Source organism: Dromiciops gliroides, chromosome 1 (genome assembly GCF_019393635.1).
Source record: "Dromiciops gliroides isolate mDroGli1 chromosome 1, mDroGli1.pri, whole genome shotgun sequence".
In the NCBI taxonomy this organism is placed as follows: domain Eukaryota; kingdom Metazoa; phylum Chordata; class Mammalia; order Microbiotheria; family Microbiotheriidae; genus Dromiciops; species Dromiciops gliroides.
In genome coordinates, this window is record NC_057861.1 from 164,572,337 (window position 1) to 164,592,672 (window position 20,336).

General features: G+C 35.4%; 1 protein-coding gene across 4 annotated transcripts in view; it reads left to right on the forward strand.

Annotated features, from left to right (window-relative positions):
• The window catches only part of CDYL (chromodomain Y like), a 206,761-nt gene that overhangs the window by 164,140 nt on the left and 22,285 nt on the right, over nucleotides 1–20,336 (forward strand). For all 4 annotated transcript variants that reach the window (XM_043978567.1, XM_043978569.1, XM_043978568.1 and 1 more), the window contains 2 exons: nucleotides 11,655–11,911; nucleotides 13,270–13,442. In XM_043978567.1, coding sequence (XP_043834502.1) covers nucleotides 11,655–11,911; nucleotides 13,270–13,442 — 430 coding nt within the window. The remainder of the gene's footprint in view (nucleotides 1–11,654; nucleotides 11,912–13,269; nucleotides 13,443–20,336) is intronic.

The following is a 20,336-nucleotide window of genomic DNA, read 5'->3' on the forward strand; positions in this document are numbered from 1 at the left end:
TTTTACAATTAGAAAGTCATTTACCTATTTGAGCACCTTAATTTTTTTAGGTTGAATTGTAAATAATTGAAAAAAAAAGAATGACTTGAAGCAGCAATGTGGAGTAGTGAAAGTCTTATGAGAGGAGAATGCCTCAGTGATGATCCTTAAAGGGCTGCCTGTAGTATCTAGTCAGTGGACAAACCTAGATGGTCTCTGCACTTTTTTTTTTTAAGCCATAGCAATCCATAAAGCAAAGAAGCCCTCCGTGGTGGGATTTGGGCAGAGCTGGTGATATCTTAATACCCAGAGGATCCAACTTTACCCCACAAATAGGAAGGAAGAAAAGAAATAAAAATTAATTAAGAGCCTCCTATGCCTGGCACTACACTTAGCATTTCACAACAATCCTAGGAAGTAGGTGCTATTATTATTTCCATTTTACATATGGGGAAACTGAAGCAACTAGATTAAATCTGGCTGCATTTGAACTCAGGTCCTACTGACTCAAGGCTCCACACACTATCTGCTGCACCATATAGCTGGATTAAGTCTCATCTATTCATTTTCCTCTCTTAATCATTTGTTGTTTATCCTATATATAGCTTATACATATTTCTCTGCTTGTTCTCTTCCCCATTAAAACACCACCTAGTTGCCTAACTGAAAATGAATACCACTGCTGTATAACCTATACCAAATTACTGGCTGTCTTCAGGAGAGAGGGCGAAAAATTTGGAACTCCAAATCTTGCAAAAATGTTGAAAATTACTTTCACAAGTAATTGGAAAAAAAAGAAAAGAAAATACTATTTTAAAAATAGAACAAAGAAAAGAAGAAAATGAATGCTACTTCTAGGCCAAAATAGCAGAGTAAGGAAGGAACCCTCTGAAGCCCTCCCAAATTCCCCTCTGAACAACTAGAAACTGAATCAGAATTGATCTAGGAGCAGAGAAGCAGCTTACCCACAGGAAAGGTCTATTTCACTGGGAGGGGACAGAAGTCCAAGAGCAGCAGCAGCTAGCCTCACAGAAGGGAGCCTGCCGTAAGGCTCCAAGACTGGGACAATCCACTAGTGAGGCCCTATCCTCCTGCAGATCAGCAGCCCCCTCAGCAAATGAGCAGTATTTGAAGGACAGCAAACCTCTCCCCACCCCCAAACACAAGCCAGCTGGGAGGTCTTGACCCCATTGCTGACCAATAGTAAAGCCCTGACCCTGGCGCTGACCAACAGTGAGACCCTCCTGCCTCTGGGGCCTACCAGCAGAGAGTAACCTTGTTTCCATAGTAACCCAGTAGCAACACCCTACCCCTGGAACAGGCTAGCAGCTAAGCTTCACAGCGAGAGGAGGCCAATAGGGAGGCCCCCACCCCAGTACCAGCTGGAAAGGAAGTGTACCATCCAGAGAAAGGAAGTAGCTACACCCTGAAACCCAGAAGTAAGACCCAGAGCCCCTGCACGAAAAGCTGGGAACAGTCCAGTACCAGAGCATAGCTCTCACATACAAAAACCAGGTTACAGAAAAAGGGAGGAGAAAAATGAGCAAAAAGCAAAAAAGGAGTTTGACTATGCAGAGTTACTATGGTGATAGAGAGAGAATCAAGGCATTAACTTAGAAGAGGACAGAGTGTGAAAACAGCTCCATGTGAAGCCTCAAAGAAAAATGTGATTTGGTCTCAGGCCCAAAAAAGGATTCCTGATACATCTTTAAAAGGATTTTTAAGAGCAAATTAGAGAAGTAGAAGAAAAATTGGGAAAAGAAATGAGGTAATGCAAGAGAATCCTGAAAAAAATTATCATGGATGAAGATATACAAAAACTTACCAAGGAAAATAACTCCCCCCCCCCCCAACAAAAAAACAACAAAACCAGATTGACCCATTTGGAAAGGGAAGTACAAAATCTCACTGAAGAAAATCCTTAAAAATTGGAATTGAACAAATGGAAACTAATGCAGAGGCATTAAGAAGCTAGCCTTACAGAAGGGAGCCTGCAGACATCAAGAAGTGATTAAAATTCCCGGGGGGGGGGGGGGAAGGGGAGGATTTTTTAAGTAGAAGAAAGTGTGAAATGTCCCATTGGAAAAACAGCCAACCCAGAAAATAAATCCAGGAAAGATAATATTAAAATTATTGGACTACCTGAAAACTATGGTTTTGTTGTTGGTGGTGTGTGTGTCTGTGTGTGTGTTTTAAAGCCTGGACATCTTTTAAAAACTTGTCAGAGAAAACTGCCCTGATGTAAAAGAACTAGAGAGCAAAGTAGAGATTGAAAGAATCTACCAATCACTACCTGAAGTATTCCCATAATGAAAACTCACTTGAATATCATAGCCGAATTCCAGAGCTCACAGATGAAAGAGAAAGTATTATAAACAGCCAAAAAGGAAAAAAAAATCAACTTAAAATTTGACAACTTCTACATTAAAAAACTTAAAGGATTTGGAATATGCTATAATCGAAGGCAAGGGAATTAGGCTTACAAGCAAGAATGACCCACCCAGTAAAATTAAATATAATCTTTTCAGCGTGGGGGGGACGGGGATTGACATTTGACTAAATAGAATACTTTTAAGCATATCTAATTTAAAAACCGGAGCTGAATATAAAAATTTTGACTTCCAATTAGAAGAGTCAAGGGAAACAAAAAAGGTTAATTAAAAAAAAAAAAGAAAACAAAACTCAGTAGAGTTAAACAGTTTATATATCTATATGGCAAGATAACATTTGTAACAACAATTTTTACTACTAGAAAAGCTATTAGGAGTATATATATATAGACACCTTATATCTACATAAAAGGTGAGTTCGATGGGATGATATCCAAAAGAATAAAATAAAGGGGTGAGAAAGAAAGTTGCATTGGAAGAAGGGGGGAGATTCAGGTAAATTATCCCACATAAAATGAGCATTATAGCATAGCATCACAGAGCTATTATAATGGAGGGGAAGGTAGGAGGTAGTTGAGCAAAGCTTAAATCTTATTCTTATCAAAATTGACTCGAAGAGGGAATAATATACACATTCAATTAGATATAGAATTCTGCCTTACTGTATAAGGAAGTAAAAAGAGTTGGGGATAATAGAAGGAGGGGGTTTATTGGGAAAGACAGTGATTAGAAGTAAGCCACTTACTGGGGTATGACAAAGTTGATGATAAACAAGTAGAAAACATGAAGTTATATGCTATTATAACAGAACTGTAAATGGGAATGGGATGAACTCGCCTATAAAACTGAAATGGATAGCAGAATGAATTAAAAACCAAAATTCGTGGTTAAAGCACCGGCCCTGGATTCAGGAGTACCTGAGTTCAAATCCGGCCTCAGACACTTAACACTTACTAGCTGTGTGACCCTGGGCAAGTCACTTAACCCCCATTGCCCCGCAAAAAAAAAAAAACAACACCAAAATTCTACAATATGTTGTTTTGTTTACAAGAAACATGTGAAGCATTGTCATACATACAGGGTAATGGTAAGAGGCTGGAGCAGAATATGCTTCAGCTGAAGCAGAGAAAATGTCTAGCCATCATGGTTTCAGACAAAGCAAAAACACAACTATCTCATTTAAAAGAGATAAAGAACGAACCTATAGACAATGACATCAATTTTAAGTATATGCATCAAATGGTATAGCATTAAACTTTTGAAGAAATTGAATGAGTTACAGGAGGAAATAAAGAATAGAACGATACTTGTGGGGGACTTCAACTTTCCCCTGTCAGAACTAGACCAAAAAAAAAAAAAAAACTCAAGAAGGAAGTTCAGGAGGTGAATAAAATTGTGGGAAAAGTTAGATATTATAGCTCTGGAACAGATTGAATGGAAATAGAAAGGAATATACCTTTTTCTCAGAAGTAATTAGCAGATACCCAAAAACTGACCACAAATTAGGACATAAAAACCTCATAACTAAATGCAGAAAAGCAGAAAGAGTAAGCACATCCTTTTCAGATCTTTGAAGAAATTATTCCAATGAAGAAAAATTGAAATAAATTGATGGGCATACACAGGTAACTTATGGAAAAACTTCTTTTAAAAAAGAGTTAGGGGGGAGGGCAGCTGGGTGGCACAGTGGATAATGCACCAGCCCTGGATTTAGGAGGACCTGAGTTCAAATGCAATAAAAATTAGATTCAGGGGGCAGCTAGGTGGCGCAGTGGATAGAGCACTAGCCCTGGAGTCAGGAAGACCTGAGTTCAAATTCGGCCTCAGACACATGACACTTACTAGCTGTGTGACCCTGGGCAAGTCACTTAACCCCAATTGCCTCACCGAAAAAAAAAATTAGATTCAGTACAGCATCCATTGTCATCCTATCTGCTCTGCTCTTTTCCTCTTCAGCAGCTCAATGAACCTTTTATTACCATTGACCAGTTTCATTTTATTCTAGTCTTTTATTAACACAGCTTCTTACAAGATGATGCTAAATTTTTTGTTTTAATTCTCGGGTACTTTGCTTCCATGCACTACATCTAACATTTCACCTGCTTATGTCTAGAAAAAGGTAAAGCCACAGAATGATTTTGCTCTTTTTTTTTCCTCCTGCATTATTTTATGGGAAAACATAGTGAAAATTATGAATGCAAATAATTATGATCATGATTGTCCATACTGTTAAATAAAAGGACAAGCTAATATGACTGTTGGCATGAAAGGTATATTTCTCATTTCAAATTAACAAAATGGCATTCTACTTTATTAAAAAGTCAAGTTGGATTTTAAATTATTGTTGTGAATCAGTCTGTCACATCCTGATCACCCTAGGATAAACCAATAAAATAAGTTTTTAACCATGTAATTTTGTATACCAGATTTTATACCCCCCCACCCCCATTACCTCACTAATATTTGGATATCCCTTAAGGTTCAGTCAGCTGGCCTCTCTCTCAAAAATAGGCCTGTAATATATATTGTTCCAAAGACTTGAACTAAAACTACTGGGTTACAGGGATTTAGGTTTTTTGTTCAATATCTTCCACACGTCCTATGCAAGTAATTCATTGTATTGTGAAGGAATAAGGTATCTTAAAAGTTCTGCCAAATGCAAAAGTTGTGGGAATAGACTTTGCCTTCTCAAAACTAGTCTAAGAAGCTCATCACTAGTAAACTTGGCCTCTAAGTGACCAATGTAGTTATCAGGGAGAGTGCCTCCTTTCTGCTTCTGGAGTGTTAATAGTAGGGAGATTATTAGCTAAGGAGGTAGAATGTGCCAATTTTTAAACTATTTTAAGTAGTATTTAACTTTTTTAAACTATTTTAAGTAGTATTTCACCCAATTTTTAAACTATTTTAAGTAGTATTTAACTTTCAGTAATCTAAATTTGAGATCCTTGTTTAATGCAAATGGACCTACTGCTAGAGGGATTTAATTTTATTGATTTTGACATTCTTACTTTAAATTAAAGCAGAATATGAAACAAAACTGTATTTTCATAGAAGGAAAATTTGTGATTCTTTCCAGGATAGTTAAAGGAGTTCACATGATTTTTTAAAATCATATTTCCAGAAAGGGATTTTATGTGTAATGTAGCTATCTTGTTTCCATTCTCGTGATCATTTCTTTAAAGATTATCCTGAAAGTAATTTAATTTTGTATAGTACAACCTATTAGAGTAGATGAGGAAGTAAAGGAATAAAGCAAAATTATCTAAATCAACATATATACTTTATATATGTTAATTATATACACTATATATACACTAACTTTAGTCCACATTAGGCAAAACATAAGTATAATAAAAAATATGACTGAGAATTTAGAAACAAAAAAATACAAAGGTTTGTATACTACAAAGAAGGCTCATACCTTCTGTATATTTATATCATGAATTACGAAAAGACTGGAATAGATATGACATCACAAAAATTTAATTGATGCCTGAATAGTCAAGAAATTATTGGTTGTTGGTATGGGAATCATTTTCTAATTGGCTATGACAATTATTGATGTGCATTTTTATGTTATAAACATTTACATTAAACCCTCATTCTGTCTCTTGTAATCAAGTCAAATAGTTAAGCAAAACTAATAGAACAGTTTCTTTCCTCAGCTAAAAATGCATGTATTTTACATTCTAGATCTTTAGCACACCTCACCTTTATTTTCAGATTTTTTTATTAACAAATCTAAATTCTCTCCCCATCATCTCACACTTAATTGAAAAAAGAAAAGACAACCAAATTCCTCTGTACTAAATATTCAAAGCAAAACAGATTTTCTCATAGCCTTTTTACAGAAATGCATGTGAAAGAGTATGTCTGTCTCAGTCTGTACCCAAAATCCATCACCTTTATGTAAATGGAAGCATGTTTTGACATTGATCCTCTGGAATCATCCGTGGTCATTGAAATAATCATAGTTTCTTTAAGTTTTCAAAGTTTATTTTTACAGTGATGTTGTAAAAATTGTTCTGGTCCTACTCATTTCAATATTTAATTGGTTTACAAAACTTTTCAAAATGTTATACTAATTTTTTTTATTCTACTCAATTCACCCTGTATCAGTTCTTAGAAATATTTTCATATCTTTATTTCCTCATTTCTTATACCACAATAGTGTTCATCATAGTCATACAACAGAACTTATTCTGTCATTCCTCAATTGATAGGCATCGTCGTCATAGTTTCTCAATTTTGTCAACACAAAAAGGACTGCTATATTTTTATTACATAAAGGACCTTTTCCTCTTTATTTGTTTTCATTTTCATTAGAGCCTACCAGTGGTATAGATGTGTCAAAGACCACAAACTATTTAATCATTTTGGGTGTTGTTCCAAATTGCTTTCTAGAATGGCTGTACCCCTTCACGTGGTTCACCAATAGTGTAGCAATGTGCATATATTCTCACAGCCCCTCTAATATATATCTTCTTTGTTTTCTTTATAATTTGGGTGTGAGCTGAAATCACAGAATTGCTTAAATTTTTATTCCCCTCATTAATAACAAGTTAGAGTATTTTTTTCATTTGGTTTCCGTGAGCCAGGACTTTTCTCTTAAACTATATACTCATATCTTTAGGCCATTGATCAATTTGGGAATGGCTCTTATTATTACACATTTGAAACTGGATTACTCCAGACATATACATGGATGGTTCTTGCTGAAATTATCACAATTTTCAACAATTCTATTTTCAAGACACATGAAAAAAGAAATAATCTTAAGCACTTTGGAAAATCATGTATTTTCACAATCAAGAATATACTCATCCAACATGCCTATATTACCATCTCCACCAAATCTTTTTATGAATTATGTATACTCACTGGAAACACTTTTTAAAGAAAGTTTTGAGAAAATATCTGACACATTTTTATAAGCCATTCTCTAGCAGACAATTTTTTTTTAAGTCATTAGTATTCCTTTTCTACAGATGAGGAATCTGAGGCTCATAAAAACCAAGTAACTCATGTGGTCAAGCAACTAAAAGTGTCACAGCCAATATCCAAACCCAGGTTTCCCAACACCCTATTCTAACATTCCATATGTTACCTAAGTTCCACAGTCCTTATAAAAGCATTTCACAGGGGCAGCTAGGTGGCGCAGTGGATGTAGCACTGGCTCTGGAGTCAGGAGGGCCTGGGTTCAGATCCGGCCTCAGACACTTGACACTTACTAGCTGTGTGACCCTGGGCAAGTCACTTGGCCCCAATTGCCTCACTGAAAAAAAAAAAAGCATTTCACAAACCTGCTTGTAGGGATCATAAGGATCACAAGAAATATTGTATATATTAGCAAATGAATGTATAATCTTAATGTTGTCTATATTGTCTTCAATGAAGAATGTAGCCCTTCATTTAGTTCCTTCCTCCCATGCTACTCTGGTCCACAGCCTTTTGTACATTTGCTACAGGGAGGTCTACTCAATGTTAATTGTGATATGCTTGTGATGTCAAGATGTTAATCTTGACATCACAAGCATATCAGAACACATGGATCCATGGGTAATTGCTCACCATCTTTATGTGAACAACACATTTTTTTCTTTGACATTCTTTAATTTTCATAATTAATTATTTGTTATGTGTTATTAAAAACGATAAGCCTTTTTTAGATTAAGGTTGCAGTAAAGGTGCTATCTTCCACTCATTCATTTGTAGTGTCTGCCCAACAAATGTGTCCTGATGGATGACTTCTATAGACTTGCTATCAGAATGAATGTCTCAATCTGTAGAAATGGCACTCTTCACCCACTTACCTTTGCCTTTGTGCATGATATGGTGCAGTTTTCTTAAGTTGTTGCGATTCTTATCCAAGAAATTCTACAATGTTCAGTGCTTGAAACAATCAGCCCACTGTTCTCCACAAACTGTAGGTACTCAATTATTTGCAGGAAATCCCTTTTTGACTTGGCCTCTGCCCTGGATTGCCTCCAGGATAATAGCAAATACCCCGTGTCATTGAACAACATTTTTTCTCCCAGGCATATCAAAATCAAATAAGAGACCTACTAATATATGGTAAATAATTTTATTTCAATTCTCTTATCGAAAATATTACAAAGAGCATAAAACTTATTTATGGTGTAAGTTGCTGTCAGAAAAGAAGTCCATTACAGGGTTAAAAACAGAAGAGAATTTTCTTGGACACACTAAAGTGTATTTCTATTACAAATGACAGTTCAAAATTAACACAAGATCAAAAATTACTAAGAGGAAGTCTACATTACAAAACACTGGGAATTTATTTTGCTTTACTATTCATATTTGTTACAAGGGTTTTGTTTTTCTTCCAATAGGGAGGAGATAGGGACAAAATAAATTTTTGTTGAAAAAGATAAAATTAAACTTTAAAAAAAACAGTCGATTGCAGAGAGCTTACTATAGGTTCCCCTTTACCTGTAAAATATAGATTATAAAAGTACCTACCTCCCAGACTTCTCTTGAGACTCAAATGAGATAATAAATGTATAAAGTACTTTGGAAACCTCAAATACTATATATATGATAGCTGTTGTTATTGTCATCTTACAGTAGGGACCACAGAACACTACAAGTTGATCCTCAGCCTATATATAAAAGATCACATAAAAATTAGGAGCTATGAAGAAGTGTAGTTATGTTCTTCCAAATCTCTTATTAAGAAGAGTTTTCTTAATAGATAACAGGAAATCCTAAAAGATAAAATAGATTATTTAGATTATACAAAATGAAAATACTTTTGCATGACCAAAATGCGTGTTAGAAAGGAAACTCCCTTGAGGGGAAAGTTCTCAAACTTCTCTCTAAATTCAACTTAGAACTTGTCTCTGAATTCAAAAGTCTAATATCCAAGAGAAGCTGTGAGACATGGTAGATAGATAGCTGGTCTCCCTCCAATCCAAGATGTCCACGTTCAAGAACCACCTCAAACACCCACTCTGTGTGCAACACTGTTGAAGCTACTTACTGTATCAATAAAAAAAGTTTACTCCCCTATCAGTTTCTTATACCAATGAAATAGCAAATGCAATGTCTGCTATCCAAGATAGAAAAAAATATTGAAACTAAGGTCAAGAGCTGTTATAGCTAAGACAAATTTTCATAAGAAATGCTAATGATCAAACTATATATATGGAAAAAATTCTTCAAGTCTCTGATAGATGACATGTAAATTTAGCTACTCTTATAGCAAATTCACAAAGATGACTGAATAATCAGTGTAGGAAAGATCATGACAGATGGGGTCCATATGTAATAAAATGACTACATTCTTTGTAATAGGCAAAGGGGGAGAGGGGTGGTGTGAGAAATGATTGTACCGCAGTTAATAGTTAAGTAATTTGTGATGTGTTCACATAATAAAAGATTATTGCATTACAAGTATTAATTATTAAATTTGAAGAAACATAAGACTATAAATTGGTTTTTTGTTTTGGTTTTGGTTTTGCTTTTTGAGACACAAGTCCTTAGTTTATTTAGGGGCTGGGGAAGGGACGGGAAACCGAGAGAGAAATCATTGGATGACTTCTCATGGGGAGAAAGGCATGGCTCTGAGATACAATCTCCAAGACTATAAATTGTTAATAAACAAACAAAAAAAAAGAATAAACAAAGAGAACCTAGAATTAATTGTAATATAGTTTTTATTCCAAAGAAAAGCCAATGATAACTCAAGTTCCTTCTGTTAGTAGGGAGGTATAAGACTATAGTTACAATTTGTTTTGTTGGTCATTTACTTTTTTGTGAGGCAATTGGGGTTAAGTGACTTGTCCAGGATCACACAGCTAGTAAATGTCAAGTGTCTGAGGCTGCATTTGAACTCAGGTACTCCTGACTCTAGGGCCCGTGCTCTATCCACTGTGCCACCTAGCTGCCCCAGTCATTTACTTTTAACTGTTGAATCTTTTTAAGGAAGGATATATTTTGCATGGAGAATGGCAGTAAATGGGATAATAAGTATGGGGTGAGGGTATAAAAAGTGTATGTTTCGTTCTGTTTTATCCTTAATTGATATAAATTAATATAAACAAGGGGAAAATACCTGTAAATGTAGGTGGGCTTATTATTTAATGAAAGCAAAAAGCTAGTAGATACAATATCAGGATGTCTATAAAAGAAGGTCCCTGGGGCAGCTAGGTGGCACAGTGGATAAGGTACTGGCCCTGGATTCAGGAGTACCTGAGTTCAAATTCGACCTCAGACACTTGACACTTACTAGCTGTGTGATCCTGGACCAGTCACTTAACCCTTGTTGCTCGGGCCCCCCACCCAAAACAAAAAAAGGTCCCTAGCACTTTGGGTAGAGCCCCTCTGATGATATGAGAGGACTAGGATGAATTAAACAGTACCAATGGCCATGAGATCATAAATCCCCTAAAGTCCTTTTTACCAAGCCCATCAATATTTGCACAGCTTTTTTTAATGTATCTGTTATCTCATTTTGATCCTTAAAACAACCTTGTGACATAGGTCCTATAGCTATTGCCTTTTTTCAGGTGAGAAAACAGATTCAAAGGGATTTTGACTAGCTAGTTATTGTTCGAAGTCCGTTTATTAAATTATAGTGGCTTTTTAGTGGAGTACACTGTCTCAGAAGTTATTGAGCTGCTGGATAAAACATTTTTCAGTGTGATTAAAAAGAGCATGAGGAGAAAGAGCAGGTTAGATAACACAAGGATCTTTTCAACAGTTCCATAAATTAAAGTGTTCATAAGTAAGTATAATATTTCTTCCTCTTTGGTACTTCTCACAGCTAGGATGGTTTTCCTTCAGAAGTCCCTTTCCTTTTTTTTTTTTTTTTTTTTTTTTGCAGGGCAATGGGGGTTAAGTGACTTGCCCAGGGTCACACAGCTAGTAAGTATCAAGTGTCTGAGGCCGGATTTGAACTCAGGTACTTCTGAATTCAGGGCTGGTGCTTTGTCCACTGAGCCACCTAGCCGCCCCAGTCCCTTTCCTTTTTAACTTAGGTTTCAAATTTTGTTGCTTTTCCTTTTTTTAAGAAAAGGAAAACAATGAAGTGAATTTCCTTTTGCTTCATTTCTTATTCTTTAAATCTTTTCTGTGTTTTCCTAGAAACACAGATGTTGAACATTAAAACAACGGTTTTAAATAATATATTTTTTTTTCTACTAAGAATATTTGCTTTAATCTGTTGAACTTAAAGTAAATTACCACTTTGTTAATGAGGTCAGAAGTGAATCTTTAATGTTGGATGTCTAAGAACACTTACTAATTTTAAAAACTTTGTAGGTACCTCTACCCTTATGGATACATTAGCAGCCAATGGAACAACCAACATACAAACATCTGTTACAGCAGTGCCACCCAGTAAAAGGAGGATTATTGACGACAGAAGAGACCAACCTTTTGACAAAAGACTGCGTTTCAGTGTGAGACAAACTGAAAGTGCTTACAGATACAGAGACATCGTGGTTAGAAAGCAGGATGGCTTCACCCATATCTTATTATCAACAAAATCATCAGAAAATAATTCATTAAACCCAGAGGTGAGTTTTCATTATTTGGAGTCTGGTTTTTCAATCTGTTATCCAACACCTTCATGTCTTCCCTCTTTGCCTTTCTGAGCCATTTCATCTGAGGGTAGGCAACAAGGATGGAGTGGAGATTTGGAGATTATTTATTCCATGTGTTAGCTATTCAATATTTGGGGTTGCTATTGTTGAAAAGGCTTTTGGCTACCATAGCTGTACTTTCAGTTCTTAAAAGACCTGCTGTGATGTTCAGTTACAGAACTCCAACAAGATGATTAATGCTGACATTGCCTACAGGCTAAACTTAACAAAGATTTGAAAAGGAAAAAACGACTTATTCAGTAAAACCAACTAACACAAAGTGTACAGCATTCCGTGCTCTTAGTTCCCCAACTTTACAGGGAATGGAGGGAGGTGCATTTTCTCCTCTCTGCACTAGAACCAGTTTAGTTTCATTATAGTTCCTTCATTTAAATTATTTTAGGCATGTTATGTTGGTTTTTTCTGGTTCTGCTTCATTTTTATCAGTTCGTAGTTCCTATAATTTTTTCCCTGTTTTTTCTGAATTCTTCATTTTGATCATTCTCAGTGACAACAGTAACCCAATAACATATCATGTCACAATTTGTTAAGACTTTCTCTAATCACTGGTTACCTATTTTGTTTATAATTATTTTCTTTTATACAAAAAAAGTTGCTATAATGAGTGTGTGTGTGTGTGTGTGTGTGTGTGTGTGTCCTGTAGTGGGATTTCTGGGTCAAAAGGTATAGATAATAGTTTTCAGCCTTTCTAAAATTAAACTCTTAGGGTGATGAAATTATACTAAGTAATTCAATTATTTTCATTCATAATCCTACGTTTGGTGATTTCAGTGAACAAAACTGAAGTTGGTTCTGTGCACTGGTTGCATATGCCACCTGCTGACCAAAATATAGAAATGCCAAATGAATATTAAAAATGCATTATCTGCTAAGTGTCATCTTGAATAATCCAGTGCCCAATAATACTGCTGGTTGATTTTTGAGGACATATTTCTGACCTATATAACTTTTTGTGATCATAATTTGACGTTTCCCTCACTCTTCAGAAAATGTGAAATTTGCAAGTGTTTTTAAAAACCCAATTTTTAAAATCTGCAGCTATTATAAGAGCTTTTATAGGAAATAAAGGAAGATCATTCCCTCTCAATTCTAAAAACTTTTTGACATTCCTCTAATTTAAAAAAAAAATCATCCCAACCAGTTTTAATGTTTGTTGGCTTTTGCAATTAGCTTGTTCCATCCCATCTCTTCACCGTTTAAATTTTAAGTCTTTACTGCTTATATGAAGGAGACCTAGGTTTAATTCAAATTTTACTTGACTCTCCTAAAAGGTAATGAAGGAGGTCCAGAGTGCACTGAACACAGCTGCTGCAGATGACAGTAAACTTGTGCTACTCAGTGCAGTTGGGAGTGTATTCTGCTGCGGTCTCGATTTTATTTATTTCATTCGGCGTTTAACAGATGACAGAAAAAGAGAAAGCACCAAGATGGCAGAAGCCATTAGGTATGTGTGATAAGCTTGTTTTTCCTGTAATATGTGCTTGTTTTTTCCCTTATATTCTATTTTGAAATACAATTGCAGCATCAAGCCTTGTAAATCAAATAAGTATTGTTACTAATTGTTAGAGCTTGTGGCTTATCCTTTACATAAAAAACACACTAGTAGGGCCAGCTAGGTGGCACAGTGGATAAAGCACTGGCCTTGGATTCAGGAGGACCTGAGTTCAAATCTAGCCTCAGACACTTGGCACTTAACTAGCTGTGTGACCCTGGGCAAGTCACTTAACCTTCGTTGCCCTGAAAAAACAAAACACACACACACACACACACACACACACACACACACACACACACACACACTAGTAGTTAGAAAGCGGGATTCCTGTTAAGGTCCCTACAGCTGATGTCCCCATAGAGTCTGATTCTGACAAAGGATCTGCTAACTCCAAGAGTAGGCTAGAACCCAAGGAATGCCCCAAAGCTAAGCAGAAAAAACTCCTTTTGGTATTAGAAGACTCAGATGCAGCTCTTTCATTTCCTATGTGACTGTAAACAAGTCATTCACCTGAATTTCCTCATGTGAAATAAAGGACCCTCTAATCAAAGGATCTTCTGTCTCTGAAATCTATGAGCTTATATGTAGTGCACAGAGCAGTGTTCCCACAAAAAGGTGTCTTTTCTCCAATGAAAACTTTTTCTGTCTTCTGCACACATATGTTAAACATTCCTTTAATTTTTTTATAAGACCACTCTTCCAATAACAAATTAAAAATTAGATACCTTGAGGGCAGCTAGGTGGTGCAGTGGATAAAGCACCAGCCCTGGATTCAGGAGTACTTGAGTTCAAATCCAGCCCTCAGGCACTTGACCCTCACTAGCTGTGTGACCCTGGGCAAAGCACTTAACCCTCATTACTGCGCACCCCCCCTCCCCCCAAAAGAAAAAAGAAAAAATTAGATACCTTACATTTCATATTACTGTTAGAGTACAGACTTTTTCAAAACAAAACAAAACAAAAACAGCTTAATCACAGTGATTTTGATACACCATGGATTAATGTCCTTAATGATTTTTGTAAAACAAGAGTCCTTCTGTTTCTTTATAATTATTTTAAAGAACAAATAGACCAACACTTTGAGATTTTTCCTAATTCTGGAGCTGTTATTTTGGATTTTATTTAGTATCAATAAAAGATTTTGTGTGTTAGCTGGATTTCAGTTAATTATCAAAAAGTGTTTCTCTCATTTTAAAGAAACTACTACTTAATTCTTAGTTTTATTGGTTTTCCTAATAGCATATAATAAGAATACAAACTTTTTCACAAACTATTGATTTGAAAAACTTAACTGAAATATATTCTGCATATGTTATTTATATTGATCACATACACCCCAGAAAATATTATCAAAGATATTAGCAAATTTTATTTCAATCACTTTCATAATTTTCTACCAGATGTTTCATATTTTTCTACTAGAATTACAGGACTTTACTGATTTTACTTTTTCTCTATAAAGTTTTGAGTTCCAAATTGTATTCCTTCCTCCTCTCCCTCAGACAGTAAGCAGTCTGATATAGTTTATATATGTGCATTCATTAACATTAATTAATGTTTCTCACTCTCCGCCCTCCCTGAGACAGTAAACAATTTGATGTGGGTTGTACATTTTCAATCATGCAAAACATATTACCATATTAGTCATGTTGTGAAAGAAGACATAGACCCAAAGTGGGGAAAACATGAAAAATAATACAGAAAGTGAAAAATAGTATGCTTAAATCTGCGTTTAGACTCCATCAGTGTTTGGAGGTGGATAGCATTTTTCATCATGAGTCCTTGTCTTGGATCAGTTTTGCTGAGAATAGCTAAGTCATGATGGTATTGCCATTGTTGTGTACAAAGTTCTCTTGGTTCTGCTTACTTCACTTTGTATCAGTTCATTTAAGTTCAGGTTTTTCTGAAATCTACCTGCTTATTATTTCCTTGTTCAGCCATTCCCCAATTGATGGGTATCCCCTCCATTTCCTATTCTTTTTTTTTTTAATTTATTTTAATTATTTTTCCAATTACATGTAAAGGTATTTTTTTGAGTTTTAGATTTTTCTCCCTCCCTGAGGACAGTAAGCAGTTTGATATGTTATACATTACATTCATGTTGTAAGAATTAGAACAAAGGGGGGGAGCAAGAAAGAATAAGAACAAAAAATAAGAACAAAAGTGAAAATAGTATGCTTCAATTTGCATTCAGATTCCATAGTTCTTTTTCTGAATGTGGAGAGCATTTTCCACCATAAGTCTTTTAGCATTGTCTTGGATCATAGCATTGCTGAGAAGAATGTGTACAATGTTCTCTTGGTTCTGTTCATTTCACTCAGCATCAGTTCATGTAGATGCAGATTTTTTAAAAATCATCTGTTTATCATTTCTTGCAGCACAGTAGTATTACATTGTATTTATATACTACAATGGCTTAGCCATTCCCCAATTGATGGGTATCCCTTCGATTTCCAATTCTTTGCCACAACAAATAAAAAGCTGCTACAAAAATTTTTGTACAAACAGGTCCCTTTTCCCTTTTTTATGATCTCTTTGAGATATAGACCTAGGAGTGGCATTAGCTGAATCAAAGGGTATGCTGTTTTTATAACCCTTTGGGCATAGTTTCAAGTTGCTCTCCAAAATGATCAAATCAGTTCACAACTCTAGCAATAGTGTATTACTATCTCAATTTTCCCATATCCCCTTCAAAATTTGTTATTTACGATTTCTGTCATATTAGCCAATCTGATAGATGTGAGGTGGTACTGCAGAATTGTTTTAATTTGCATTTCTCTAATCAATAATGTTTAAGAGCATTTTTTTATATGACAACCATAGATAGCTTTGATTTCTTCAGCTGAAAGCTACCCGTTCATATCCTTTAATCATGTATCAGTTGGGGAATGACTTGTCTTCCTAAAAATTTGAAAGCATGTAACATTTTACTTGAGCCTGAAGCTAGTTTTTCTAGCTATAGTAAACAGGAATTTTTGTCACAGCCAGTATTTTCAACCACTTTCCTCCCTGAAAAAAGAAAGCCTAGGATTCAGGGCTTCATAACATCACAGGTCATATATGGAACTGCCCCTTTTTCTTTTTTCTTTTTTTTTTTTTTTTAGCAAGGCAATTGGGGTTAAGTGACTTGCCCAGGGTCACACAGCTAGTAAGTGTTAAGTGTCTGAGGCCAGATTTGAACTCAGGTACTCCTGACTCCAAGGCCGGCGCTCTATCCACTGTGCCAACTAGCTGCCCCCTTTGTCTTTTTTTTTAAGCTTGCATATAGTTACTTCTCTCAGTCCCTTCCTGTTGGTCTTACCGCCTTGATGAAGCCCTTTCCATTATGCTTTGAATTTCTTTTGGGGGTTGTGATGACATAAGTTCTGGTGGTCTCAAAAGTAAGAAAAGTCAGCTTAAAAGAGAAGGTTAAATATGAACCTTCCTGATTGATAAATTAGATTTCTTTTTTTAACCTTAAAAGCATCAGAACAAATCTATCTGTATATTTTGTAAACTCATGTTTCTTTTGTAAAACTAGCCTGCCTCTTTTAATGAATTGATTTTAATCAACTAAATTTTTTAATGGAGTTCAATTTGGCCAGATGAAAGATTACTCTCTCTCTTTCCACCACCACCCCTTCTGTTTAAGTTCTAGAAATAGTAATCAGTTACACTAGACTCACTTGACCTTTCTGCTTGTTCATTTGCATTTAAATTAATTTTATATGTGTAGTGTTTGATTATAAACACCTTAGGAGGTCTCTGCTATCCTTTGCTATTTTTAGTTTTGTTACTTTATTAGGCTAACATTACGTTTTCATATGAGTAAGGATTTCTTAAACAGTTTAAGGCAGTAATTTTTTGTCATTTTAAATTTTTTTGAAAGAAAGTCCAGTTAATATTAATGAAATGTTAAATTTTAAAATTAGATGGTCTAGAGTTGTTTAAATTGAGTGGCAATTAGAGCCTTTTATTTTTAAATCTCATGAGGCATCAGAGAAATCCTCATTAATTTGGAGTTTTTTTACAGATGAAATCCATTAGGATTGGTGAACTGACTGACATTTAACCCCAGGTGTAAATTTGAGCTTATATTTTCAAGCAGCAGGGACTTTTTAAAAGTACAATTCTCCCTTCATTGTGTCCTCTAAAATCATAGCTTATGAGCATGTAAGCAATTGTTTTGAACTTGATCTTATTCAATTGAAGTCAGTCTTCTTTGTTTTTAAGTGGAATAGTTTTTTTAAAAAAACAAAACAAAACAAAACCTCAGTCCACTAGGTTTCCACTTCCCAAGTCTTCCTGGCATCCAACAGTTACCTGCTACTGCCAAAGTACTTTTACTTGATTAGATTTTGCTAAGCTACTTAGTAATTTCTTTGCTATATTTATTGGAGTCATCTTATGACCACACATGGATATGGTTGGGCTTTCTGAACCTAAAAAGGAAGCAGGTTTTCCTACCAGTGTCTATTCATCTTTTCAGAAATAACCACCTGTTTGTTATAAAGCTTTTCTATCAAACTTGGAAAATGGAAATTGACTACTGCCTATAATCTGCCCAGGAACTAAAGGGTTGTCTTTGTCAAGAAAATGCAACTCTATTTCAATTCTTTTTTCATGTTAAAGTTCAGATACGACTTCTCACAAAAGCAAAATAGCGATCTTTTTGATCCTTTGCTTGTAGGGGTAAAAGAGAAAAAATCCTGTGCTTATAATTGTGCAAAGATTTCCCTGGTGCTGTTAAATTGCACTACTAATGTTGATGTGACCTTTTATCTTACACAATCTACAATTTTGGCAGTTGCTGCCTCAAGAGTACTCAGTAACAGAGCATAGGGAATTTATTTCTATGTGTCATTGACCCATAATTCTCAAGAGGTTTCAGAACAGAGGTAGCTTAATGAAGGTTGTCTACACTTATCTCAAGAGTCTGTTTAAAAGGTTGTCTGACTCTTTATATCATTAAAATCTAGTGTGATCTTTCAAACAATGCCTCAGGCCCTCTCATTTAGGAATTCTTACTGCAAACTCATACATTTAAGTGAGTTTTGTCTCATCCTGAATAACTGATACAAGTAAAACCTAAGGCTGGCTGAAGAGACTGCCCAGTGCCTTTGGAAAGAAGTAGCTGAAGCCAGGAAGACTTCTAAGATAGTTAAATCCAAGAAATGCTTCTCCTTCCCTCCTTTCTCTCTGCCCCTTCCCCCCAAAATCATAAATAAATCAAGAAGAGATAAATCTTTAGAGCATTGAGTGCCTCCATCTTAATTATAGTAATCCATATTTTTGGATTATATGAAGTATCTAATCTTGTTTTTTCTTATTGAAGGTATTTATGTAGTTTATTGAAACGCTATTCTATAGAGTGGCCAATGTATCTTCATTTGAATGTCATGCATTGTTTTAAGAGACCAATGTAAAGAGCACTGTTTTATAATTTGATACAGAACTAAGTTGGGCTGAAAAGGAGTCTTCTGTACTTACGATACTTGTAATTGTTTGGCTTACCAACACAACATTTACTTGTTTGGAAATTGAGTTTGTGTTGATAATTCTGGAAGGCTGCTATGATAGACAATGTTAAGGGCATAAACTGAGCCATGATGTATCAAGATAGAAAATTTTAAATATTTATGTTGAGATTGGAGAAAGTAAAACTCAATCTTTTTCCCAAAAAAATGATGACAGAAAATTTAGTTTATTTTTAGAGTGACAGTAACATTTGAGAATACCAAGTTCATAGTTTTCAGTGTGTCAGGACTAACATTTGTGTGACCTGTGGAAAGATTACATATCTTGAGTTCAGTGTAACCATTAATTACTGTCTAGAGTTTTGATGGTTAGCATTGCATTGCTTATAATTGAAAGAACAAAAAAAAGTGCTCTTTTCTATGCAAACCCACTTATAAGATGGCAAATCTGTATCTCCAAATTAGAAAAAGACTTGCTGCCACCTTGATTCCCAATTTCCAACCCAGAAGTTACTCCCTCCCAGTCCTGGTAAAAGAGAGACATCAGTAGTTGGGAAGGTTGGAGACAGCTAATTGGATCAGTGAATAGAGTGCTGGTTCTGGAGTCAGAAAGACCTGAGTTCAAACCTCAGATACTTACTACCTATATGACTCTGGACATCACTTCCTTTGTTTGACTCAATCCACTGAAGAAGGAGATGGCATACCACTCCATTTCTTTGCCAAGAAAACCCCATGGACATTATTGACATGCTATGGTCTTCGGGGTAAAGAAGAGTGTTACACAACTGAACACCTTTATTTTAAATCCGTGAAGGGTTTGACTTGTAGGCTTCATTTATCTCCCCTTTCTTTGGACTCCTACAGCCTATCAGGCATTTTATGTTGCACAGTTGACAGTGGTTTTGTGTGGTCTTGGGTATGGTCTATAACTTGATTCATTTTCTGTATGCTCTACCATATCTAGCACTGTACTAAACACACAGACCCTCGGGAAACACTTCTTGCCACATTTTCAGAGTACATAATAGGCTTCTCAGTTTCCTTCCCCCAGTAGCATTGCCTTCAGCATTTCCAATGAAGTTTGGTTTACTTGCTCTTAAATGGGATTATGGGGCTAGATAACCAGTCTCTTCCTTTACCCAGAGTCCCACAAATACAAAGACTGCCACTGAATATCGCTTTCATCTTTGTTTTGTTGTCACAAGTTTTATATTGTACTTTAGTAATTGTAAGCTTTTTAACAAATATAAAATAGCACTGTACCTTAGAAATTATTTTTAAAAGGAAGTATATTAAGTAATTTCCATTAAGCTGTTTGCAAAATTAATTGTCCTTATTGTAGCTTTTTGTTTCTAAAAGACAAAACACTGAGTAATATTCTTTA